Raw genomic sequence first — 25428 nt, forward strand, 5'->3', positions numbered from 1 at the left:
CCGCGAAAGGTTTTTGCGAATTTTGGTTGGAATGCTATTCCTTTCTTTTTCCAGTTCAGCAACTTTGTCTTTCAATTTAATGGTTTTCTTCTTTTCCCTTCTAAGCAACTGAAGCAAATTTTCATGTCTTTATTTTCTTTGCTTTTCAGAAAATAGGAAAGGATTTAGGAGGCGAACTAACCTACTCGCTTGACGCGCATATGTTCCAGCCGGAGAAATGGATCTAACCGGAGCAACAGGTCTAGCCTGAGAAATAGGGTTTAAAGGTGAAACTGGGGAATCCGGAAAAACCGGTGCAGCCGTACATATGGGACCATCAAGAGAAACGGATCTAGCTGGAGAAACGAGGCCAACGGGAGTAACCGTCGGTGTAGCCGGAAAAATGGATCTTGCCGGAGAAACGGATCTTGCCGGAGAAACGAAGCTAGCTGGAGAAGTGAGGCCAACTGTAGCAACAGCCGGAGAAGCGGACGTATCCAAAGTAACAGCTGGTGTAGCCGGAGAAGGAGATCTAACCGGAGTAACAGCCGGTGTAGCCGGAGTAACTAAGGTAGCTGGATAAATCGATCTATCCGGTGACAAGGGCACCGTAACTGTAAGCACAGTATTTTTCTTCTTAGATGGATTAAATGCCGCATTGTGATTGGCTGAGTAATTGCGTTTCCGCTCCGAAATTCCATCTACTACACAGATGAAGACAACATGATTAGTAGGGTATGGTAAAAATCACAGACGTATGACTATTGTACAGTATCCTGCACAAAAATCCGAACACCTATTTAATTTTTTGAAGCCACCTATTGGCGGGGTAGTGGGTTTTTTGTTTTTTTGTAAAGGGGGAGGGTAGACGGGGGTGATGGACACGACAGGGCAGGGTTGGGTTAGTCTAGACCTAAAAAAATGCCTTAAGGTATTACGCTTTAAGGCAAGTTACAGGTCAGGACATTTTTGCAACCCCCAGGGTGGTGTGTTTTTTTTACGACAGTTGGAAATTTAGGGCTTGGGCTTGGTAATGTTGTTTACCGAAACAATTTAGCTTATGTTCCAGCTGCCTGTGAATATTTACGTCGTTGTCTATGGCGTAGGTGTAGCGTTTCTGAATGTGATGCTGGAGATCGTTGTTTGATTACAGATGAGGTGATGAATTATTGTGGTTTGCTTACGAGAAATTCTCATTCATATATAAAACATGTTTTCTTCGAGCAATATGTGCTTTTTTTGTTTATTAAATAACTTAAAAAATAATAATTCACTTCGTTCTAAAAAAATTCATATTCCCAGCATATTCGAATGAAAATATTATCAAGATACGAAATGTTTCGCAATTCCTTATCGGGAATCGAATACTGATCTACGGCGTCGCAATCAGATGCTCTACGAATATGCCATCGGTATCGATATAATTGTGCACAGGCAGCTCTCTAAATTATTTTGGGTAAGGAATATTACACAGCCAAAATCCAACATTTCCAACTGTCGTTTTTAAAAAACACATCACCCTGGGGGTTGCAAAAATGTCCCGACCTGTTACTTGCCTTAAAGCGTAATACCTTAAGGCATAAAAACAAAATTTCTAGACTTACCCAACCCTGCCCTATGTGTCCATCACCCCGTCTACCTTCCCTCTTAAAGAAAAACAAACAAAAACCCTTTACCCCGCCAATAGGTGGCTTTAAAAAATTAAATCGGTGTTCGGATTTTTGTGCAGGATACTGTACGTCTCATTAATTAAATTTTAAAATTAGGCAAATGAGACGATTCAAAACAATATTAGTGTCGCTTTCTGTCACTCAGTGTAAGGAACACTGCCTGGCTTCAGGAGTCACATGGACGTTTTCGGATCGGCAATCCCAAATTTGAAAACCACGCCTGACTAGCTGCCCACCGTTTTTTAAATGTTGTCAACTTCAATATTCGCGTTCCTCCAAAAGTCTCGTAATTTCCATTTTTCATGGTCTTTCTCAATAAATGTATACATTACTTATAATAAACTTACTCGATTTTACTTCAAATGTGTCTGGTACCGCATCACTTTTTAAACGCAAGGAAGATAGCCCACACTCTCGATATTTGGATGCAGAGAAATGAGCACCACAAACACAGTTTTTAGACAAAGGTGCCTCACTATCTTTAAAACCTTCTTTCAAACCTTGTTGTCTTAAAATAGTGATCCGTCTATATGCTATCTATTTGGTGAATTTCATGAAAAAATATTTAAACGGAAAAAAATTCCAAATGAAACAAATTTTTTGCGTTTAATCGATCAAGCGCAGTATTGGACCTAAGCGACAAATGCAAAAAATTTGTTTCATTTGGAATTTTTTTCCGTTTCAATATTTTTTCATGAAATTCACCAAATAGATAGCCCTTTTTAATACCTATCGATTGCCGTAAAATTTATGTAAATCCGCTAGAAACTTAGAACGTAATTAATTATTTTATTTTATGACATTTTAGCGGGGGGGGGGGAGGCCCAAAAACAGACTTTTTTGGGTCAGGGCTATAACATTAAAATTGTGTGAAATAAGTTACCTGTTTGATAAGTGTGTTAATTCTTTTACAATGCCACAATAGATTACCTTCTTAATCAAAAAGTGTACTTCCCAACGTGGATGGAAAACGCAGCCAACACACTGAATGCAAATTTAAAGCTTTGGCTGAGTAACACTGTAAAAATTTTATACATTTCACTAATCCTAATAAAATTCGTTAATTGGTAAGAAATTCATTAATATTACCAATCAAATAATAATATATTCTTACTTCTTTTCTAATGTCAAATTTGTTTCGTAGTTCTAAAAGAAATAAAATACAGCAAATTTTTTTCACTAAAAAGTTTATTCTTTTTAAACATGTATATATAGATTTTAAAAATACAAACACAAATACAACTCACTTTAAAACCAAATCAAAAGAAAAAAACAAAAACAATAAACGTAAATAATGGCTGCGATAACTGGCAGCTAGACAATGAGTTTCATCTACTGAATAAGTGTCAGCTAGACGATAACTATCATTCACCTCTACAGAAAAAGTAGCGGTGCAGCTTTGCCATAGGCTTCGTCTAGGCGTGCGCGACCAACCTGGTTGAGCGAATGGAAAAGCTCACCCGGGCAGAGCTAGCTCACTACAACTCGTGTTGTACCAAGGTGTCTCTTTTACCTTGCTGAAACTACGCCCGATGAAAGCTATATTGCAGCGAGTTTTGAATGCTAAAGTAGCTGGTAAAATTTGATTTTTCTTTTCGTTTCATCATATTTTACATTTTGTATCTTAACACCCAGAAACACCATGTTTCGGTAAGGTTCTACATTCTGAATCCTTACGTCAGTTTGTTCAAACAAAGAAATCAAGCTGTTATTCATTGCTTACTGTACTTGTAAAACTTAAATAAGTCGTCAAAAATAATTTTTTTGGTAAAGCAAATTGGATGGAAGTCGTAAATGGAGGTAACATAGTAATTTTTAAATTAGGAAATAGATTTCTCTTTGTTTGACCAATACAGAGAGTTGTTTGACTTTGAGTTTTTGATCCAAAAATGTTTCTAAGACTAAATGTTGTAGGAAGTTGTTGTAGAATAGCCCTCTAAGAAACTCTATCATTAATATATTATCATTCTTTTTTTTTAAATAGTTGATGGAATTGAAGCCAGCTCCATTCAGAAAGGTGTGCTTGTATTTGTTGGGATATCTGTTTCTGACACAGAGGATGATGCAGAATACATGTAAGTTTAACTATATATATAATATCTAATGTTTTTTTATTAGGTTCGTGGGGAAACTAAGGGACACTGAAAATTGCTTTGATTGTAATAGGCAAGTATTTATACATGTACTTGTCAGCTAATTTTTTTGTATTCTATATTTTACAGAGCAAGAAAAATTTTAAATGTACGTCTTTTTGAGGATGAAAATCAAAAGAGATGGGCTAAAAGCACATCTGATCTTAATCTTGAGATTATGTGTGTAAGCCAGTTTACATTGTATCACAAGCTAAAGGGGAATAAGCCAGATTTTCACCAAGCTATGGGCTCAAAAGATTCAAAAGTTCTATATGGCCGGCTATTGTCAATTTTACAGACCAATTATAATCCTTCATTGATTAAAGGTATATTGGCATTCCATAAACATTGTAATGTTCTCTATAGCAATGTTTAAAATTGCTTTGTATGACTGCCATACTGTAGATGGTGTTTTTGGAGCACATATGTGTGTGATGTTGGAAAATGATGGTCCAGTAACCTTGGAAATTGATTCAAATCACAAATCCTCTACCAATATTCTGCCATCTCAAGTGAAAGTGGAATGATCTCGATTCTTTGAAATTGGCCATTAAAACTAACTTTCAAAAACTTATTTCTTGACTTTCTGAATTGCTTTTTGCATAGACAATGGTTTTAAAAACCCTGAAGTAAAATCAACATGTAAAAGAAATAAAGAAACAAGCTCAAATAAAGCGAGGAAGAATTCTTATTCAAAGATTAGGGCTCAGTCCTGCGTGATATTGGTGGGGTTTTTTGCAGTTTGTTTGGTTGCCTTGTTTACTGGGGTAATTCTAATCAACTCATCTCGTTCAAGTGCCCTTACCCCCCTACAAGGAAAACTGACGGGAAGTCCTGATACGGTTCAGGTTACTGTCATGAATTAGCAGGCGGGGAATCTAGGGCGTAACTAAAACTCGGGGGTCGGGGGGGAATGCACTCGGGTTTTTCGTCTGCTATTTTTTTTTTGTTTTTTTTTATTATTTATTTTTTAATTATCATTAGTGCTTGTTTCACTCGTTGTATTAGTTTTGTGTTGTATTTGAGTAAGACACTTGCTACTTACTTTTTAGAATACACTGAGATTCTCTTTAAAAGGTACTTGTGTTTACGTACAAGCTTCCTGGTAATTTTAAACATTTGAGTAATAATAAGTAAAAGTCAGAATTCAAATTTGAATTAGGCGCGTCATCAAAATGGCCGCCGCAATGGATGTCGGGAAGGGGGGTAAATAATATTGTAATTCTTGGTTCTTAAGCTATAAAAATCGAAGTAAACTACCATATCAAAACATTCTAGAGATAATAGAGATTCTCAAAAACATATTTTCTGTTTAGTTTGGTGTGCTCACTTGTACACGGAGCCCTATTCTTTTCCCCGCTGCATTAAAAGGTGAAAACTCGTAAAGTACCAATCAAAAATCTAATAATGGATATCGACAACATTCTAAACTTGGTCAGTGTCCCGTGTACAAGTGAGCGAAAAAACGCGTAAAACACATGTCATTAAAGAAAGATCCATTTATTATAAATCAATTGCTACATATATTCGTGAAATAATTCAGTAAAGACTTGACGGATTCGGTGATCGGATTTTTGTGCAGGATACAGTACACTGCAACCGTTTGAGCATTCGGTCGGCAAAGTTGGTGTCGGTGCTTCTACCAGTCTCAGGTAATCGGGGCCGAGTCCTAGATTGAGTGACCCGTAAACCTAATACTTTCCTAAGGGGACACGGACACGACAAGTAGGATAAACTTACAAACTGGTAGAGGTTTCCTTTCCTACTGCCTCCGACCACTTCAACATGAGCTTTGGATAGCATGATTTTCATAACTATGTTCGAATTGATCTTGCTACCACCACTTGTTTTCTAACATTAATGGGTGTCTAAAACAGTTGTATCGCTATCAGCACGTGGTATTTCAGAAAAGATTGATTTGGGAATGGTTTTCATCCATTTTATCTGCTTTAGAACCATCCGATCAAAGAACTGCGCACATTTCGGTTCGATAACTGGACCACTTTTAACTTAAGTCTTATTACTGTTATCATTTCAACAGCTTACGTACAATCCATGGCCACTACCGAGTCAGCAATTTGGAAATTCAAACGTCGAAAAGATAAGGTGTATTATTTTATTACAGCGTTACGCCATTTGGCGGTACACAAACAATACATGAGTTAATAGCGTTAAGCTGGAGGTGGTGGCATTGGCACAAATCCAGTAGATGGTGGTGGCGGTGGAGGCGCCCACGACGGAGGCGGTGGGATTGGAGGTGGAAGAGGAACAAAAGCCGAAGACGGAGGAGGCGGTGGTGGAGGTGCCCAAGAAGGTGGTGGTGGAGGGGGGGGTGGCATAGCCATGGAAAGTCCCTGCAATGGAGGTGGCGGCGGTGGGGGCATCCCAGAGGCGAGACCCATGGTAGTCATTTGAGGAGGCATTGGAGGAGCATCAGCAAACAGTTGATGTGGACGATCTGTTTGAGCTAGAGGATTCTGTGCAGCTAATAGTCTTTCTGCAGCAGATCCATGGCGCTCACCTTTGGAATCTTTTTTAAAGGCATATGATATCGTAATAGGTCTATTGCACAAATACTGCCCATTCATGGCTTCGATGGCTGCATCAGATGCATCAAAACTAGCAAAGTTGATGAAGGCAAAGCCCTTTGAATTCCCAGTAGTGGGATCACGCATGATCTAAATTTACAATACATGACATACAAGACTTAGATTTTCACAGCTTGATTAAACTACCTTTGGGGTTTGGAGGATGACACCAAATGCTGAAAAGGTGTCATACTGTTAGATAAGAACACATGATTAATTGAACAATAACTCTGAATAAAATAAAACAGTGTTACCAAAAGTTTTTCATCAACTTCAGGGTCTAGATTTCCAATGAATATGTTTGCTCCAACATCTAGATTTTTCTGGTGAGCTGATGCTTTGTTTACCCGTATAGGCTTGCCATACAACTTTATCATGTTCATAATTTTGCATGCATAGTCAGCGTCATCTTCGCTAAGAAATTCAATGAATCCGTATCCCTGATGTAGCAATGTAATGCGGTCTTTAGGCATATGAACATTTACAACCGGACCACCTTGAACGAACAGCTCCCAAAGTAACGGCTCAGTAACCTTTTCATCTAACCCACCCACATAAATGGTAGCATCTAAAATTTTTAAATATTTAGCAAAGAAACTCTTTTAGAACATGATCATAGCGGAAACGGTCGTTACCTTGGTTTCTTTCAGAAACAGGTCCTGCTGCCATAGCGTTAAAAATGTTCCTCTTTCTGGAGCATTCAATTTCACGACTTCTTGTTCTCGTAGATATCTACGATTCTACGCTGTAACCGGGTATTTCGTATTCGTGGAATTTGGAACGGTATGCCGTGGAAATCAGCGCAGAAATGTGCGGAACCAAACACATTTTTGTCTCCACGGTTCACCTCAGAGTAGGGATCGGTCCCGATTAGCCGTAATCGGGTAAACCACCCCGCCCCGGGAAAAGGCAATCGGGGCTGAATCGGGTTGCCATTTCGTCAGCCGGGGCGGGGTGGGGCAAAAATCTAGGTTAACCCGCTTGCCCCGACGCCATTTGGAAAAATGGCGCCTGAATTAAAACTATGAATTTGGGTCGGGTTTTTATCGGGGCAACCGGGGCGAACTCCCCGATTTTCATCATAATGATAAATTTCCACTTGATCGATTATGTTTTTATGTCGATCGATTGATTGCAATCGGGGTTTCATCCCGGATTAGGCACCCCGATACAACCCCGATTGAGAGGTCGGGGTTCAAACATTTTTACCCCGAGTCCCGAACGCCCCGCCCCTAGCCCCGAATTTCGAAACCCGATTGGCAAAATGCTCCCCGATTAGGGTCGGGGCCGATCCCTACCTCAGAGACAACACCGCTATCAGAGTCATAGAACCCTGGTTGGTTCAGGCTGAGAGGAATCCCTATACCGCGTTTCGTTGGTCTGAATGTCTGAAATTTCGACGTTTTTGTGGCGGGGCACAGTGGTGGAAACTAAAATCAGAGTCATCTATCGAGAGAAAACTGAGTTTTTGACGGCCATTTTGGACGCTTTTCCTATTGATGTAAGAAGCTGTAAGATGTAAAGAAGCTCTAGAAATTCGGGATTTGCGCCAAAATGGTTGGCAATTGTGCTGTTCCACATTGTAATTCAACATACTATAAAAGTGCGCAAATAAAAAGTGGAATTGCTCTGTTCTCCGTCCCAAAAACAGCCGTAGGATTATGGCAACAGCAAATACCGTCAATCGTTTAGACGACCACTTCTCGTATTTGCACGCGCCATTTTGATGAGAATGACATAAAAAGAGGGACTGAAGTATTAAACGTGTTTCATCCGTTTAAACGATGGGTTTTGAAGGAAGGAGCCATTCCGAGATATTTCCTTACACCCAGTAAGTATACAATTCTTTTACAATATGGAGTGGAATTGCCCAGTTACCAAATAATTTTTATTGAGATGAAACTTCCCGACAACCATTACAAAGCATTTGCAATATGAATAGGAGAAACAATTCAATAGGTAAAAATCAGTTCTGTAGTTGTATTTACACATGCTAAGCAACATTTCAATTATTTAGCAAACCCTACTGTCGATGAAAAGTGCAGGAAGCATCCAAATAAAGAAAGATATGCTTTTGCGAAGAAGAGCAGCCTGAATAAAAAGAGTAATTTTTGAATTTCAAAAATGATGTTATGTTATATTAAGACATTGTTATATAAATAGTTTCTGATGATTTGGCCACCCCCATGGAAGTCGTTCCAGATGAGAACCTTTCAGTTGAAAAACAGTTACCAGCTATGGCTAAACAACCTGCATTAGTAGTCGTAGAAACAATACAGACACTACCAGTAAGCATCGTTATCAATGTTGAATTAGCTTCTTTTCATATTTATTTATCAAAACCAATACTTGTTTTTATAGACAGTGGTGAAATTTACGCCGATGGATGATGTTCATGATCCGAATACCTCAAATGAGTCAGAATTGAACATTACAACTGAAGAAACCGTTAATGAAAATGCAGAAATAACAAGTACTGCTCAATCATCTTCAACTACAGGTACGTGCATCCAATAATCGTCCCAGGTAGCACACAGAGCTGTTACAGACTCCTGTAACCGATCTGTTTCACATACTTGTGAAACAGATCCGTATCAGGCTTGTTACATCTCTGTTTTACAGGAAATTTGTCTGGAATTGCTCTGTTTTACAGGATTTGGTAAAAGTTTGTTTCACTGATCTGGAACAGATCTGTAATCTTTCTGTAATACATAATTCTGGTTTTTCACTGTACTACAGACCTGTTACAGATCTGTTTTTTACTTGAGAAAATTGTTTCTGATTTTGCTCTGTTTCCCATGTTTGTCACTTGTCTGTTTTTACTCTGTAAAAATACATTCTGTTTTTCTTCTGTCTAACACGTATGTTACATGCATGTTTTTATCTGTATTACCGAGTGAAATATATTTCTGTTATGTGTCTGTACTACATGTCTGGTACGGGTCTGTATTTCCCTTGTAAAACATATGACAGAAATCATCTGTTCTCAGTAGGTACCCCCGATATGGTACAGGTCTGTTTTTTCCTTGTAAAACATATGACATAAATCATCTGTTTTGTGTCTGTATCTCAGGTATGTTACAGGCCTGTGTTTTCTATGTAAAACATACTTCAGTGATTATCTGTTATGGGTTTGTGGCCCAGGTATGTTACGGGTTTGTATTTCCCTTGTAACACCTATGTCAGTAATAATCTGATCTGTGTCTGTATCCCCGGTATGGTACATTTCTGGATTCCCAATAGCAAACAGACTTAAATGTTTTCTCATATATTACAGTGTAATACCATGCAGCCAGATGACATCTTATATAAGTCAGTGTTAGGCTAATGGTTAAGAGTTAAGCTCAGCACTCGAAAGGTTGAAGGTTCAAATCTTGGTCAAGGCAAAATGGAAACATTGTTAAAGGTCAAAAGAATATTTATAATTTGTTGAAAAGCTTCCGGTTTCCGGATATGGAAGTAGGAGATCGGTGGTAACTGTTAAAGATCGTGATAAGACCGTGATGACTGTTGAGAGGACAAGGGAAGAAAATAGAGATGACCCAGAGCTTCAAAATGAGTATATGCATACATTTTTAAAATGTTCCTCAACTTCTTTGTTGATGACTAACTGTTAAAAAATGACAACGTGATCAAAGTTAAATAAATGTATTCAAGTTAAAGAGATCACACTTGAAAACATAGATTTTGTCAGACTATGTTATGCTATATTTCATAGCATAACTACATTCATCATTCAAAATCACGTCAATAAATAAAAACCTTTGTGTTGGTCAGACTCGTCGGGCAAAACATGCCAATGTCAAATAAATAAAAATGAATTCACTACGTACACATGGGGTTGAGGGATGTCAAATGAATTAAAATAAATTCAATTTACGTGGTATGGAGTATGGGGATGACTAACCACCGTTCAATCATCCCATCGTGGAAAGGAAGAGTAATACATTTAGTAGATTTTTCTACAAAGTCAATAGGAATGAGTTGTCGTTGGGGTTTTAAGTCACCACTACGTTTTAAGACTCGCGTTTAGCTCTACCTTTATTTGCAATGAATTATTAAAAATATCTGTTAGGGAAAACTTTCCGAAATCCGAGTTGGATGAGGAATTTTTTTAAAAACATATTTCCAATTGGCTGAATGGAAGTAAGGATACGAGGAAAAAAAATTTAAGTGCTAAACGGGATTGAAAATTTAAAATTTCGTGTTATTAATTTAACTTAATACTTTTTCAAATACAATATTTCTGCATCTCCAATAAAGAATTTTTTTGTTTATTTCTTGTTGCTCAAGCTGTTTTATAAACGCTTTTCATGCCGTTTATAAAACGAAATAAAATTTTATACACACATAGAAATCGTGTTTATGTGGCAACGTCTTTGAAGATGAGTTTAGTCTATACCAGCGCCACCGCACCCACGCTGAGGCAGCTACGCTACCATTAGTCGCGTTTTGGCGAAGTTGCGAGAAGGAACTGCTGCCGGTCGTTTTTTTATTAGCTTTTGGTGACATTTTGTGTGAGTCGAAAAAGAAATTTGTGTGTGTGTGTGTGTTTATGGAAGGCGTTCCAGCTGAAATATTTTGGGAATTATGGTGAATATTTTGCGTGTGTGTTGATGGAAAGCGATTCCGGCGGATTGGGTGGCGAAACTGTGTGTGTGTTTGTTTATGGAAAGGGAAAAATCTATTAGCCCCCGCTAGGGGGACTCTCTCTTGCGCCTACCAGCAGCCGCCAGCCGGTCTGTTGTTGACAAGTGATAGTTCGTCGTCATGTCTTTTCATTGGAATTTTCATGTCTTCTCAGCACACTTGTAAGTTTTGGCATGTTAAAGTATTTTGTGTAATTGTTACATCATGATGAAAACATGTGCTACATGTGTGTTGATGGAAAGCGATCTGTAGGTTATATAATAGTTTTCATTATTCTTGGTTTATTTCTTATTTTGATTTTGCTTTAGATTTGCATTTAGACTGACTGAGAGCTATCAGTTTTTCCTTTCGAGAAAAATAAAAGGCCAACACCATGGTTAAAAAAGGGTTTTTGTTAACCATGCTCAAAGTTGCCACTACTCGTGTATCATCCAAGCTATCATGTGTGTTGATGGAAAGCGATCTGTAGGTTATTGCAATAGTTTTCATTATTCTTGGTTTATTTCTAATTTTGATTTTGCTTTAGATTTGCATTTAGACTGACTGAGAGCTATCAGTTTGTCCTTTCGAGAAAAATAAAAGGCCAACACCATGGTTAAAAAAGGGTTTTTGTTAACCATGCTCAAAGTTGCCACTACTCGTGTATCATCCAAGCTATCATGTGTGTTGATGGAAAGCGATCTGTAGGTTATTGCAATAGTTTTCATTATTCTTGGTTTATTTCTAATTTTGATTTTGCTTTAGATTTGCAATTAGACTGACTGAAAGCTATCAGATTGTCCTTTCGAGAAAAATAAAAGGCCAACACCATGGTCAAAAAGGGTTTTTGTTGACCCCTTGGTTGCTACACATTCAATCATCATATCCTTGGAATGGACCCACTCTTATTTAGAGGTATTGCTTTCTGTCGTTACACTTCCATGATATTTAAAAAATCTAAAGTCACTTCCATTCTCGTTTCAGGTTAATCCCTCGCCCCTACTCAATAGACGGAATTAATTGGCCGTGCATCACCAACTTATATCGGATGGGCGCTCCGTATTGAAAACTATTGCTAAATTTCATAAAGCTTTACATAATTTTGCTTGGACAATCATGTGTAAGGGGTGTATAAAATGAAATGCGTGTTGAATACAAATTTTAAATCGCGTGAGTTGTATACTTGTATTATTGAAACGACGGATCTGTAAACAGTTGGTAGTACAAAGACTGTGGTACGCGTTATGTAACAAACCTGTTATACAGATTTTGTAAGTCAGGTCTGTAACAAACCTGTTATACAGATTTTGTAAGTCAGGTCTGTCACAGACCTGTGTGACAGTCTGTAAAAGTGGGACACTACAAACAATTTACCGACTCTCAAAAACAGATCTGTAACAGACCTGAAACAGAGTCTGTGTGCTACCTGGGGTGATATGTTGTTTCTGACATTAATTATAATTTATTTTCGTTCTTTTTCAGATGAGAGTATATGGAACTTCAAACCAAACTTCATCACGTATTTCACATTTGTGTCCCAAATGGAATTACCTGACGGTTGGATATGGTCATTCAACCAAGCCAAAAACGACATACTTTGCATTTACACGGACCCATTATCTAACGGAACGGTGACAGTGAAAGCAATACTATTCCGAAACTCACAAGAGGTTTCGTATCATCTTAATGGAAAGAACATTGCACCAAACAGTATTCCTACTCATTTTTCATCAATGGAAGACATATCAAACTTAATAAGGAATTTTCACGAAAAAAACATTTGCGTTGGTATTGTTGGAAGCCAGTTTAAAGATGGCGAGTTTTCATTACGGCTCTCTGTAGTTTTTGACGCCAATGGAGTCATTCGATCAGGCTTCTGCAAAATTCTAATGGAAAAAAAAACGATGTGTGAAATGTAGCACTTTAAAATGTTACCTACAGAAAAGGATGAAAAGCAGAAAGCACGAAGATTCTTTAACACAATCAGACTCCACAAAAAAAAAAAAAATCTGAATTGACCCAGAAAAATGAAGAACTGTATCGTTGTCGGATGCAAAAGAACATTTACAAATGTAGGGCAAAGGTAAAATTTGAATCAGCAAAAAGAAGTATGAAACAATCGTAAAAATGTTACATTGCATTTACAGGATGCATCAACTATGATTGCCAAATTGCGTCGTGAGTGTAGGATAATGGTCCACAAGGGTTCAAGGAATGGACTCGACCGTCTATTAATGCATCTATCTGAAACGGTAAATATTACAAATTGAGATTGCAATAAGACTTACTTTCTTGAGATATAAGATTTTAATTCTTCTGATTCTTGAATACTTGGACCTTTTTAAAAAAAAGTAATTTAAAAGTAAGTCAAATTTACTTACCAATTGTCTTGACTTTTCTTATCACGAGTGGTTACTTAATCGTGTTTCCGGTCTTCCGTAAAAGTAAAGGATTGCCCATGTCTTCCTATCGATTATGCATCTCAAACTTAGAAATATAACAATAGTTTTCGTTGGTATAGATATGAATATTCACTTGCCTTTCATTTTTTTGGCCGGTTGGATCCTCGGGTTTCAGGAGAAACAGGTTGTCAAAATGTTTATTGCCAAGGCAGCAATAGATCCGGCGCATGACAAACACCGTCGCACAATGCGATTCGAACACTCCTTCCTAATTCAGTGTGCCATTCTCAGAATTAAAAGTCACACAGTATATGTACATCTAAGAGCGAATGGATTGCTCCCCCTCCAAAGTCTTTCTACTATGAGGAGGTTATTAAGCTCCGCGGAGTGCAAGTTCGGATTCAATTCACTTGCGTTAGAGCATATATTGGAGGCATCGAAAGGATTGCAACCATTCGAACGCTGGGGCACACTGATGTGGGATGAAATTTCTATAACCAAAGACATGAGATTCGATACTAGAAGTCTTAAGTGGAAAGGCATCGTCGACTATGCCGGGGAGACTACCATCATGGTTCCAAATGGACTTGCTGATCACGTATTGATGTTCGTCTTCAGGCCATTTCTGCAAGGTTGGATCCAGCCATTTGCGTGGTTTGGCACTAAAGGTGGTGCTCCCGGTGTAGTATTACTAGAACTCGTTACGAAAAGTATTGTACGTCTTTTCAATGCTGGGGCTATCGTGAAAGCGTGCATCTGCGATGGGTTTTCAACCAACAAATCGCTGTATGAAAAAATGCTAAAATGTCAAAACTCGCTTAATACTTATTTACTGTTTCGTACTCTTTAAGGAATTCTACCTCGTGCAAGTTGTTGAAAAAAAACGATAATATATATGATAAAAAATTAGAGGAAATAAATTGTATGTTATTATTCAATACCTACCGAATTGTTTTTTCTTTTTTTTTATGTATTAGGTGCACTGATCTGGTGTTGGTTGTTTTCAAACTGCAACAAATTCTCCAATTTTTCAAGTGTCGTCTGCTTCATTCGTTTCCTTATCACTGCTGCAATTGGCTGTTTAAGTTTTCAAACACATTTCCTTATTGGTGCATTCGATGTAGTGCATTACACACCCGCTGGAGGCTCTGACTGCTATTTCCGAATTTTAGCACAAAGACAGACGATTCCCCCCCTGTCGTGAACGAACCAGGGTTCTATGACGCTGCCGCTATATAGAGCAAGTGACTGACGCGTACCCCCATTGTTTTACGAACGCACCTTGGTGTTTTAAGATTAGCTTTTGCGGCTGGAAGCCATGTTTCGAGATAAACATGGCCGCCAGCCGCAATTTCTCTCTTAAAATAGTATGGTGCGTTCTTAAAACAGTAGGGGGTACGCGTCAGTCACTTCCTCTATACTACGTATAATAAGTATTAATAACTCAACGTTATCCGTAAAAATATAAATATGTTATAAACAAATTTTACAGAAATGGATGGCCCTCATCAAGAGATATCCATTTCTGTTAAATTATCGCTTTAAAAGGATCTACTTGAGTAGTAAACCGATTGGCTATTTTTATTTGTAGGTTGGTGTGGTTTGACGGATCGCAGGGAATTTCTTGCCCCAATAAAAATCATAGTCGGGAGAACCATTAATTCATAATAAAAAAAAATTGATGAAATGGATAGCTCTTGATAATCTCTATCCATTTTTGCAAAATAATTGCTTAAAAAGTAATTAATCGAATGGTAAACTGGTTAGCCATTTTTAGGGCAGATCGGTGCGGTTTAACGGGTAGTGTGTAATCTCCTCCTCCCAGTCCTATATGAAACTATAATATTTATTATCGGGGAAATTATAAGCCCGAAATTAATAAATTTTGCAGAAATGGATAGCTCTTAGGGAGGGCTATCCATTTCTGTAAAAGTTATAAACAAATATTCATAAACAAAAAAGTTTAAAAAAGAATGAAACTTTTTACTTACATCTATTAGGTCCAGTATATTGTAGCACGGAGGAATAATGCTGAGACTCAAGTAGCGATTAAGATAGATTGTATTCACTGTCGATGCGCTCACACACACACAGTACTAACAAACAGTTACAACTAGACTGGGGGACAGTAAGGGACACATACAAGTATTTATGCACTAACGTAGCCAGCAGCTACCGGGGGAAATATCTGCTGACAAGACTGCCGGACATCTCGGGTAGAGTTGCGGTCAATAGCCGATACATGAGCGCCGGGCGTGACAACTAGTCCATGGGGCCTCAATAACCGCGACAATATCTATAGAGCGCAAAAACAAAACATAAATTCTTATATCAAAGAGACCCAACTAGATATCGATCATCACGACGGCTCTCAGAGACGTTTCGTGGTGATTCCGAGCAATGGCAGCCTACAGCGCGATGCACTTTTTTGCACAGCGCGATGCATTTTCCAGTGCACACTCTCCACAATGGAGTTTTCTGCAGCACTGGTATTTCACTTGTTTTTTACTTTCCTCTATTTTGATTATGTAGTTTATTGTTTATAATTTATTTATTCACATAAATACAATGTTTTTACCTATTTTAAATCTTTGTTTCATTTTATGAATAGAATTTATTATACATCGGTGTGTTTTTTTATTTTATTTACTGTATTGTTACCCAAGTGCCTATGGATCATCCCCTTTCACCGGGATATTAATTTTTAACGGGAAAACTTAAGTAAAAAATGTAAAACTATTATGGAAATGGTTATATTTCGATAAAATCTGCTCATTTCTGTAAAAAAAGGCTTTCAAAAGTACTTATTGGAGTACTAAACCGATTCGTCATTTATCGGGTATGTCGGTGTGGTTTTGCGGGTCTCCCCATCTCCCAATACATCATGTAATGTAAATAATTTTTTTGCAGGAAATCTATAACTCCAAAATATATAAATTTAACATAATTGGATAGCTCTTCATGAGGGCTATCCATTTCTGTAAAGTAATTAAAAGAATTTACATTAACGAAAAAGTTTTTAACTGAAAGGTTGTTGTAGTTTTTGCGCTCTATGAATATACTCGATTCACTAGATATATGTATAAATTTTATTTCTTTTTCAAACTTTTTTCCTATTAATATTTGCTCACAAATTATACAGAAATGGGAGAGCCCTTACCAAGAGCTATCCATTTATGTAAAATTTATTAATTTTGTACCTATAGTTTTCCCGTAACGAATTATTAAAATTTTAAACCTACATCGGGTAGGTCAGTGTTGTTTATTGGGTCTCAGGTGGGTTTATTGGGTATCAAAATTACTTCCATTACATTTACGGTAAAAATTTGAATTATAAATGTTACCTGAATAATATAGTTCATCACCTTGTGTCTTACTATTTCCTATCATTAACCGATTTAGAAATTATTCAACTGTCCGATGTGTTAAGGACATTTTGTCCACACTGTGACATTCAATTTCATTCATGGAATGTATTTCATCAACGTGAGGTACTGGGGAATTCAAAATTAGTAAAATTGAGATGACTTCTGGGATGAACAATTGAGAATTGTCTCAGGTACTCCACCAAGACAATTTAGATTGTATGAGAGAGAGAAAATCGATTTGAACTGTGTTGACCAATTGTATTGCTAGCATTTTAAAGGGCTAGAGTAAGAAAAATATCTCCCCCCCCCCCAGCACTTCGACTCGCTGATCAGACTATTTAAAATAAAGAATACAACGGGTGGGTGGTGGGTTTCTTGCATCCTTCATAGACTCCACGACCACGACTTCCTCTGCCTCCTCTACCGAGTGAATAATTATTAGCGTACCTGCGGAAGAGGAAAAAACAAGGAGAAAGAAAGCATTAGAACCGCCGGCTGCTCTTGACTGGTGATAGAAACCGATAAGATCATACAGTACCCACCAAACGATTAGGTAAACCCCCGTTTTTCTAGTGCATTCTTATGGCACTACGGGTCTCAGGAAAACATAAATATCTTTTTACTGGTAAGGACTAATTTTTTTTCTTTTTCTCTCTATCAGAAGAGAAAGAGCTCTAAAAGTTATCTTAACATGAAAAAATTGTAGGAATTACAATCAGGGCGCTAAAGTATCGTTCACATGATTGGGTACACCACTTTTCTCCCCACAAACACCATGTTAATACCGGCGTTTCCAAAAATATCAGTAAAATACTTCAAAACATCCTTAAATAATTTTTTTTATGCCGAACGACGCGTTTTTCTTTACTTTATTAGAATATAGTGCATGTTTTTTGAATTATTTGAACTAAAAAATGCTTCCCTATACCCCAAAGTTGTTACACTCAAATGTTTTACAGAGAAAATTAAGATTTGTTTTTGCGCCACCAGGGGCACTGGGATCAATTTCTAGTGCTCAGATTTTTTTTTCTTTCAACACAGCTAGATTATTCGTTAAAAAAATTTTAAAAAATTTAATCTTTTCTGATTGTTGCTGTAATGTATAACAACAACTAAAAGAATGTCTGTGAATTTGTTGTTATACTGTATAATATAATATAACTTATACATTAAGGCAACAATCAAAACAGATTAAATACTTTCTTCTTATGATAAAAAATCAATTATTTTTTATTTAATTTTTTTAATACGAAAAATCTAGCTGTGTTTAAAGAAAAAAATCTGAGCACTTGTAATTGATCCCAATGCCCCTGGTGGTGCAAGCACAAATCATAATTTTCTCTGTAAAATATTTGAGTGTAACAACTTTGGGGTATAGGGAAGCATTTTTTTAGTTCAAATAATTCAAAAACATGCACTATATTATAATAGAGTAAAGAAAAACGCATTGTTCGGCATAAAACAATTAATTTAAGGATGTTTTGAAGTATTTTATTTATATTTTTGGAAACGCTGGTATTAACATGGCGTTTATGAGGAGAAAAGTGGTGTACCTAATCGTATGAACGATAGTTTAGCGCCCTGGGTGTAACTTCTGCAATTTTTTCATGTTAAGATAACTTTTAGAGCACTTTCTCTTCTGATAGAGGAAAAAAGAAAAAAAATGTAGTCCTTATCAGTAAAAAGATATTCAAGTTTTCCTAAGACCCGTAGGGCCATAAGAATGCAATAAAAAAATGGGGGTGTACCTTATCGTTTGGTGGGTACTGTAAATCCCCATGAAAACGTTTGACTTTAACGGGAGGGCGGGAGGAGATTACAGTTCAAATCGATTTTCTCTCTCTCATACAATCTAAATTGTCTTGGTGGAGTACCTGAGAAAATTTTCAATTATATATTGATTGTTCAAATCGATTTAAACTGTGACTTTAAAGCAAAATAGCTGACTTCTTGGCCGCCTGAAACTAGGGCAGAATAAAAAGGGGGGATACTCCATCAAGGTGAGAAACTGATGAAAGCTGAAAGGCAAGACTATTAAATAAGATTATAAAATAAGAATAAATAGTCAGAAACAGAAACAGTACCCACTAAGCGGAATTGCTTAGCGAAAGAATCGCTCCTGCCAACGATGTGCTCGGGCTGATAGATGCGTCTCTCCTATAGAATCTCGTGAATGTGGATTCTGATGACCAATGTCCCGCTTTCAGGATTGACTCCACCGACATGCCTGAGGCCGCCGCCTTAGAAGCTGCTGCTCCACGAGTGGAGTGGCCAGAAAAACGCTCTGTATCAACTCTGGCTGCTTTCAGTTCTTTCTTAATCCAGGCTGATATCGTCGAGCTCTTGACCTGGGAGTGCTGTCTGACCGAACCGATGAATTTGATGCTCGCTGCTATCGCTTGTGCGGTACTTCTCCGTCACATCGCAATACCGATTCAGACACCCCCCCGGATCAAGCTGCTCGTCGTCGAGTTTTTTATGAAAAATAGACTGCAAAGCCCCCCTTTCTGATCCTTCCTAAATCTGGGAAGCGAGAAGGAGACTCCTTTCATAGTAAAGTTTACTGATTTTTTGTCAATTGCGGCTAGTTCGCTGGCTCTGTAGAGAGTTGCCAGGGACAGGAAAGTGGCTAGTTTTGAGGCCAATGCTACCACCGAAAGTGAAGCGTTCTCCTGCCTTCTTAGATAGTTCAGGACCATATCGACGTCCCAAGTGGACTGATATTTAGGTTTAGAGGGGTTCTGATTTCGAATGCCTTTCATTAATAAAAGAATCATGGGGTGTTCGCATATGGGGAAACCATTTAGGTGCGGCAACGTCTGGGAGATGGCGGAACGATAAACTCCAATTGTACTATAAGCTTTAGACTTGGCCTGGTCAGCTAGGAAGGATGCTAAAACAGTTACATCATTAGACAAGGGATCGGCACTCCTTCCCACACACCAATCTGACCAAACTCGCCAGGCCGAAGCGTAAGCGGAGTTCATGTTGTCCCGAGTTGCTGCCATAAATAAGTCGACCACGTCGCACGAAAATCCCTCCCTTTCGAATCTTCTCCGCCCAACATCCATGCGACGAGTCGGAAGCTGGCCACCTCGCACAACGGGTTCCGCTCCCCCTCTGCTGATAATAAGGGATCCTTGATCGGGCGGAAAACTCGCGGAACATCGCACGAGAGGCCCAGCAGCGACGGGAACCAAGGTTAACTCTGCCAAAGCGGGGTGACCACCACCGTTGATACCTTCTCTCTCCGGATTTTGGATAGACAGTCCCTTATCACCGAGAAGGGGGGGGGGGGAACATTACCCATCATTGATCTCCAGTTCGATGAAAATGCATTCGTCGCCCACGCTTCCGGCTGAACATTCCAGCTGACAAATGTTTTGAGCTGCACGTTCCAAGGGTTCGAGAATAGGTCGACGTTCATTGGCCATATTTCCATCAGGGCCCTGAAGGCCTTCGGATGCAGTCGCCAATCGCTCCAATCGCTCCTCCTGCGGGACTCCCTGTCTGCAATGACATTTAATTCTCCGGGTAAATGTTCTGCTTGCAAAGAATTATTCCTGGCCTCGCACCAACGGGCTATTTTGATGGCGAGCTCGTTCAATGCAAAGGACCGCGTGCCCCCCCCCTTATTAATACAGTGCCGGTCCAGTTATAGAACCGGCCTGTGCGCAGTTCTATAACGGATTGGTTCTATAACTAAGCATTCGATCTTATTGCCACCTACCGTCGGTTTTTTCATCCCTCAAACTTTGACGGTCTTAGAATAACTTTACCGCCTCTTATTATTAGTTGGGTCATTGAACGGATGTACAATATTGCCTAAAAAGAGAAAACCAATTACATTAATATTTTTTTGCATGTTTTAAAAGGCAAAACCCATTCATTCCCGCCATAGAAAATCGATATAGTTCATAATACGGCCAACGGTGGCGCTGAAACACGGCAAAGAAAAATTGGTTCGATAACCAAACCGGTCCCATAGCTAGGCGGTTCCATAACTGGACCGGCACTGTATACGAAACGGCTGTAGAATTATCCAAACGCAGCCTGACCGAACAATCATGTTTCAACCCAGCGAATGAATGCAGAGCATTAAAAGCCGCCTGCAGCTCAAGCTCATTGATGTGACGGGAACCTTCATCGGACGTCCAGGTCATCCCTGTACTTATTTCGCCACAAACTGCGCCCCAACCCGTTAGAGATGCGTCGGTGCAGATGGTTAAGACTGGCTCGGCTTCAAACATATTCCTTCCCGGTAGATAGACCGACCTATCCATCCACCAGGCAAGGTCAATCCTTGCCATAGAAGAGAGTGGAATCTTAACCCGCAAACTTCCTCCGTATAATCTTGATTGCTCGATGTACAGTATCCTGCACAAAAATCAGAACACCGATTAAATTTTTTAAAGCCACCTATTGGCGGGGTAAAGGGTTTTTGTTTGTTTTTCTTTAAGAGGGATGGTAGACGGGGTGATGGACACATAGGGCAGGGTTGGGTAAGTATAGAAATTTTTTTTATGCCTTAAGGTATTACGCTTTAAGGCAAGTAACAGGTCGGGACATTTTTGCAACCCCCAGGGTGATGTGTTTTTTTAAAACGACAGTTGGAAATGTTGGATTTAGGCTGTGTAATATTCCTTACCCAAAATAAATTAGACAGCTGCCTGTGCCCAATTATGTCGATACCGATGGCATATGTGTAGAGCCTCTGATTGCGACGCCGTAGATCAGTATTCGATTCCCGATAAGATATTGCGAAACATTTCGTATCTTTATAATATTTTTCATTCGAATATGCTGGGAATATTAATTTTTTTAGAACGAAGTGAATTATTATTTTTTAAGTTATTTAATAAACAAAAAAAAAACACATATTGCTCGATGAAAACTTGTTTTATATATGAACGGGAATTTCTCGAAAAGTAACCACAATAATCATCACCTCATCTGGAATCGAACACCGATCTCCAGCATCACATTCAGAAAGGCTACATTTACGCCATTGACAACGACGTAAACATTTACAGACAGCTGGAACATAAGCTAAATTGTTTCGGTAAGCAACATTATCAAGCCCAAGCCCTAAATTTCCAACTGTCGTTTTAAAAAACACACCACCCTGGGGTTTGCAAAAATGTCCTGACTTGTAACTTACCTTAAAGCGTAATACCTTAAGGCACTTTTTTTAAATGTCTAGACTTACCCAACCCTGCCCGGTCGTGTCCATCCCCCCGTCTACCCTCCCCCTTAAAGAAAAACAAACAAAAAACCCACTACCCCGCCAATAGGTGGCTTTAAAAAATTAAATCGGTGTTCGGATTTTTGTGCAGGATACTGTACACGGCTTGGACAGCCCTGTAGTGTGTCCTAGCCAAGGGAACTGCCGATTCCGCCCAGTTAAAATTGCCCAGCAAACTCGCCAAGTCTCGAAGCGGTAGACAAGGCCTAGCCAGCGCATCGGAATATTTCATTCGGATTGATTCCATCTTCTTCTCTGGGAGGAAAATCTTAAGGTCTACCGAATCTACCAGTAGACCCAAATACTCCATAATCTGAAGCGGCAACTGGGAGGATTTTAAATCGTTAATAACGAAACCCAACACTCGCAGCAGACGCTTCACGAATAAAAGCGTCTGTACGAGATTAATCTTACACTGATCCAATAAAATAAGGTCATCTAAATAAATTCCCAGACGACAACCCAGACTTCGCAAAAAAGCAACTACCAATTTGAGTAGTTCTGTAAACGCCCACGGAGCGGAGGCCAAACCGAAAGGCAGACAAACAAACTGGTAAATCTTCCCCTCCCAAAGGAACTGCAAATATTTTTGGTGATCCTCATAGACTGGGACCGTTAGGTATGCGTCTTTGAGGTCCAGCTTGGCCATCCAATCCCCCTTGACAATAAGATGCCTGAGCGTGTTAATGTTCTCCATCTTGAAATGGCGAAAAATCAAAAACTGATTGAGCCTCTTAAGATTAATAATAGGCCTAAAACCCCCCGAGGCTTTGGGAATGATAAAGATGGAACTAACAAAACCCAGACTGTCTGGCTCAACTATGGTTCGCTTTTGAAGGAGACCCGTCACCTTCTCTCTACCTATGGCTAACTGGGCCTCACTCATCCCGGCGTTGCGAGGAATAACACACATTACTAGAGGGGAATCAAATTCTAACCTGAAGCCCTCCTGCACTACCCCCAGAATCCAGGGGTCCCCAGAGATGAGCCTCCAGGCCCTCGAATAATGCCTGATCCTTCCCCCAATAAAGCCCGGGCTGACGAGAAACGGGACTAAAGAGTACAGTAAATTATTGACATACCCCTTGTTGAACCAGGCTCCGTTGGCAGGACCCGCCTCGGTAAAGTTGGTCGGCGCGCCACCGTTGCTACGGCGAAAATCGTACGATCCCGACGGGATGGGGGCACCTTGTTGATGAGACACACCGGAACTGTTTTGGTCCTGACGAAAGTAGTTCTGTTGGGGGTTGGCGGCGTTGTTGCTGTAGGTGCTGTGGAGGGGGGTGATGGTGGTAGCAAAAGACGATCCTTTACTGATCTCGATCTCGATTTGCCTAAATCTCGGCTATTAATGTTGCTCAGGAACTGCCCATCTTTTCTCAATTTGTTCACCACTGAGGTGCCGAAAAGCTCTTTGTCTTCTTCTATTTTGAATTTTTCCCTATCGTCGACCACGGAAACAACGTTTGGGCCAACGATCTCCAAGATATTCCTGCGTTTCATGTCCGACATATCGTAAAAGGCTCTGCCCGCCAGGTTGGCCAAGTCCTTTACCGCCTTGCCCTGAGCTCCTGACCAATTTTGATGTTCGAAATAAGCGAGAACTGGGAACATAGGCAAGAGAGACTGCTGCGATCTATAAAGCACCTTTTCAGCCTCGTTTATGTTGGTCTTGGACGCGGAACTACCCAGCTTCTTTTGCAGCAACATGTACATCGGGAAATCGATCGAAGCCACCCTAAATCCTAACTTGTCGCTGAAAGACACCGAATAGCGTTTCTTGACTTTCGACACACGCTTCTTGCTCACGCCTTTCCTTAATCTCTTCACCAATTTTTTTCCCTCTCTTTTTGACGGGCGTTCCTTCTTCCTACTAGATTCACGAGCCGCGCGATTAAGCTCGGCCACAACCCGACCTTGCTGTCCGCCAGGACCCCATCCAATCTGTTGGAGAAGATACAATCTCAAACAGTCGGAAGAGGCTTCACACCTCGCACATTGACATGTACTCCGTATTATCTTGTTATGTCTATAAGAAACCTGTCAATCTCTCTGGAACTCTCTCTGTGTTAAATAAAGTGAAAGTAAGCAGGTGTACGTATTTGATAAAGTCAATTATTCCAATAGGTTATGGGCCCAGTTTGGCTTGAAAAAATTATCATCTTTGTACGTCATTAACCTGGTATAGTTTTGTGTTAGTTGTTCGCATATTTTACAGTCCATAAATTTCTTTTGGTCCTAGGCCTAGTGCTGGTTGGTCCATGGTTTATTGCTGTATCTGTTTCTCTGTATGCTAAAAACTAATCATGTCTACCAATACTTTTTCAACAAGAGATGCCAACAACTTTCCTTTTTGGAAATTTCAAGTACTACTAGTCTTAAGACAGTATGATTTAGTGGATGTTGTGTTGGGAACGCAAGTCAAGCCCACACCAACAATGTCAACAGCAAGTCCACCTACAGTTACTTACAATGCAGAAATTACCTTGTGGATGAAGAAAGACAACTCTGCGAATTGTTGCATTGTAGCTACCATTGAAGAAAACTTTCAACGATCACTCATTAATTGCAAGTCTTCTAAGGAGATGTGGGATCGCTTAGCAGCACAGTACGAGCAAGCAGCTTCAGAAAATAAGTATTTCTTACAGCAACGTTTCTACAATTATTCCTTTCAACACGGCCATGATGTGATGTCATATATAACTGAAATTGAAACTCTGGCTAACCAGCTAGGTGATCTAGGTGAAATTCAGTCAGAGAATCAGATAATCACCAAAGTGCTGTGCACTCTACCACCAAGCTTCAGATCAGTCGTTTCGGCATGGGAAAATGTTGAGGAGGCGAAGAAGAAACTCCCACTTCTTACCACTAGGCTTCTGAAAGAAGAAAGTCTGAACAAGATGCACGAGAGTGAGGAGTCTGCAGAGGATAAAGCATTCTTTTCAAGAAGGTCTAATCAAGTCAGACCCAAAGATGCACAATCAAGCAAGAAGATTGACAAAAGAATCTGCTACTTTTGTGATCCAAATGGAAAAACTGGTCATATTGAAGAACGCTGTTGGGTCAAACATGGTAGGCCTACTCGCTCACTCAAGAATGCAGAGGCAGCTTTGAGTCAACACCATACTGAGTGGCCATTAGATTACGGTTTCTCTTCACATATAACGTCATATCTTTCAAGTACTTGCAGAGATCCGAAAAGCTAGTTTGCCGACTCAGGGGCTTCTCAACATATGTCAGATCAACGATGGATGTTTTCAACTTTCAACACCGTTATCAACGGAAGTTATCCTGTGAAGGGGATTGGATCAAACAACAGTCCACTCCAGGCAACAGGAAGAGGAGATATCTTTATCAAGTCCAAAGTTAATGGCGAATGGAAAAACAACACCATACACGATGCCTTGTTTGTTCC

General features: G+C 39.4%; 5 protein-coding genes and 2 long non-coding RNA genes across 16 annotated transcripts; 4 read left to right on the forward strand and 3 right to left on the reverse strand.

Annotated features, from left to right (window-relative positions):
- The first annotated feature begins 3063 nt into the window (after window positions 1-3063).
- LOC116933659 (D-aminoacyl-tRNA deacylase) lies at window positions 3064-4455 on the forward strand. 3 transcript variants are annotated; one of them, XM_032941390.2, is made up of 5 exons: window positions 3081-3224; window positions 3285-3299; window positions 3634-3724; window positions 3872-4107; window positions 4187-4455. In XM_032941390.2, exons 1-5 carry the CDS (start codon window positions 3182-3184, stop codon window positions 4306-4308), a joined length of 507 nt encoding a protein of 168 aa, XP_032797281.1. In that variant the 5' UTR covers window positions 3081-3181; the 3' UTR covers window positions 4309-4455. The 3 variants fall into 3 exon arrangements, with proteins under 3 accessions (XP_032797282.1, XP_032797281.1, XP_032797283.1); XM_032941391.2 differs by lacking the exon at window positions 3285-3299 and having other exon boundaries at window positions 3064-3224; XM_032941392.2 differs by lacking the exons at window positions 3081-3224; window positions 3285-3299 and adding an exon at window positions 3310-3449.
- Window positions 4456-5874: 1419 nt separating this feature from the next.
- LOC116933658 (splicing factor 3B subunit 4) lies at window positions 5875-7163 on the reverse strand. Its single transcript, XM_032941389.2, has 4 exons — window positions 7005-7163; window positions 6624-6937; window positions 6517-6561; window positions 5875-6459 (listed from the first exon to the last, which is right to left on the reverse strand). Exons 1-4 carry the CDS (start codon window positions 7036-7038, stop codon window positions 5953-5955), a joined length of 900 nt encoding a protein of 299 aa, XP_032797280.2. The 5' UTR covers window positions 7039-7163; the 3' UTR covers window positions 5875-5952.
- Window positions 7164-7828: 665 nt separating this feature from the next.
- LOC123470325 lies at window positions 7829-12917 on the forward strand. 2 transcript variants are annotated; one of them, XM_045170507.1, is made up of 7 exons: window positions 7829-8200; window positions 8266-8328; window positions 8387-8473; window positions 8533-8657; window positions 8731-8869; window positions 12481-12786; window positions 12841-12917. In XM_045170507.1, the coding sequence occupies exons 2-7, from the start codon at window positions 8304-8306 to the stop codon at window positions 12915-12917; spliced, it is 759 nt and encodes a 252-aa protein (XP_045026442.1). In that variant the 5' UTR covers window positions 7829-8200; window positions 8266-8303. The 2 variants fall into 2 exon arrangements, with proteins under 2 accessions (XP_045026442.1, XP_045026440.1); XM_045170505.1 differs by having other exon boundaries at window positions 12481-12917.
- Window positions 12165-13531, reverse strand: LOC123470326. 3 transcript variants are annotated; one of them, XR_006643972.1, is made up of 3 exons: window positions 13380-13531; window positions 13144-13242; window positions 12165-12884 (listed from the first exon to the last, which is right to left on the reverse strand). It is a non-coding gene; the product is annotated as an uncharacterized LOC123470326 (long non-coding RNA). The 3 variants fall into 3 exon arrangements; XR_006643971.1 differs by having other exon boundaries at window positions 13133-13242; XR_006643970.1 differs by lacking the exon at window positions 12165-12884 and having other exon boundaries at window positions 13013-13242.
- Window positions 12941-14301, forward strand: LOC123470324. Its single transcript, XM_045170504.1, has 3 exons — window positions 12941-13081; window positions 13146-13250; window positions 13576-14301. Exons 1-3 carry the CDS (start codon window positions 13049-13051, stop codon window positions 14248-14250), a joined length of 813 nt encoding a protein of 270 aa, XP_045026439.1. The 5' UTR covers window positions 12941-13048; the 3' UTR covers window positions 14251-14301.
- LOC123470327 lies at window positions 13801-15509 on the reverse strand. Of its 5 annotated transcripts, none has more exons than XR_006643975.1 (3): window positions 15392-15509; window positions 14346-15227; window positions 13801-14256 (listed from the first exon to the last, which is right to left on the reverse strand). It is a non-coding gene; the product is annotated as an uncharacterized LOC123470327 (long non-coding RNA). The 5 variants fall into 5 exon arrangements; XR_006643974.1 differs by having other exon boundaries at window positions 14346-15237; window positions 15392-15502; XR_006643977.1 differs by having other exon boundaries at window positions 13801-14184; window positions 14244-14256; window positions 14346-15499.
- An 8810-nt stretch (window positions 15510-24319) lies between these two features.
- Window positions 24320-25219, forward strand: LOC116933656. Its single transcript, XM_032941387.2, has one exon. It carries the CDS (start codon window positions 24320-24322, stop codon window positions 25217-25219), a length of 900 nt encoding a protein of 299 aa, XP_032797278.2.
- Window positions 25220-25428: the final 209 nt, after the last annotated feature.

This window comes from Daphnia magna, linkage group LG3 (assembly GCF_020631705.1).
Source record: "Daphnia magna isolate NIES linkage group LG3, ASM2063170v1.1, whole genome shotgun sequence".
Classification (NCBI taxonomy): Eukaryota; Metazoa; Arthropoda; class Branchiopoda; order Diplostraca; family Daphniidae; genus Daphnia; species Daphnia magna.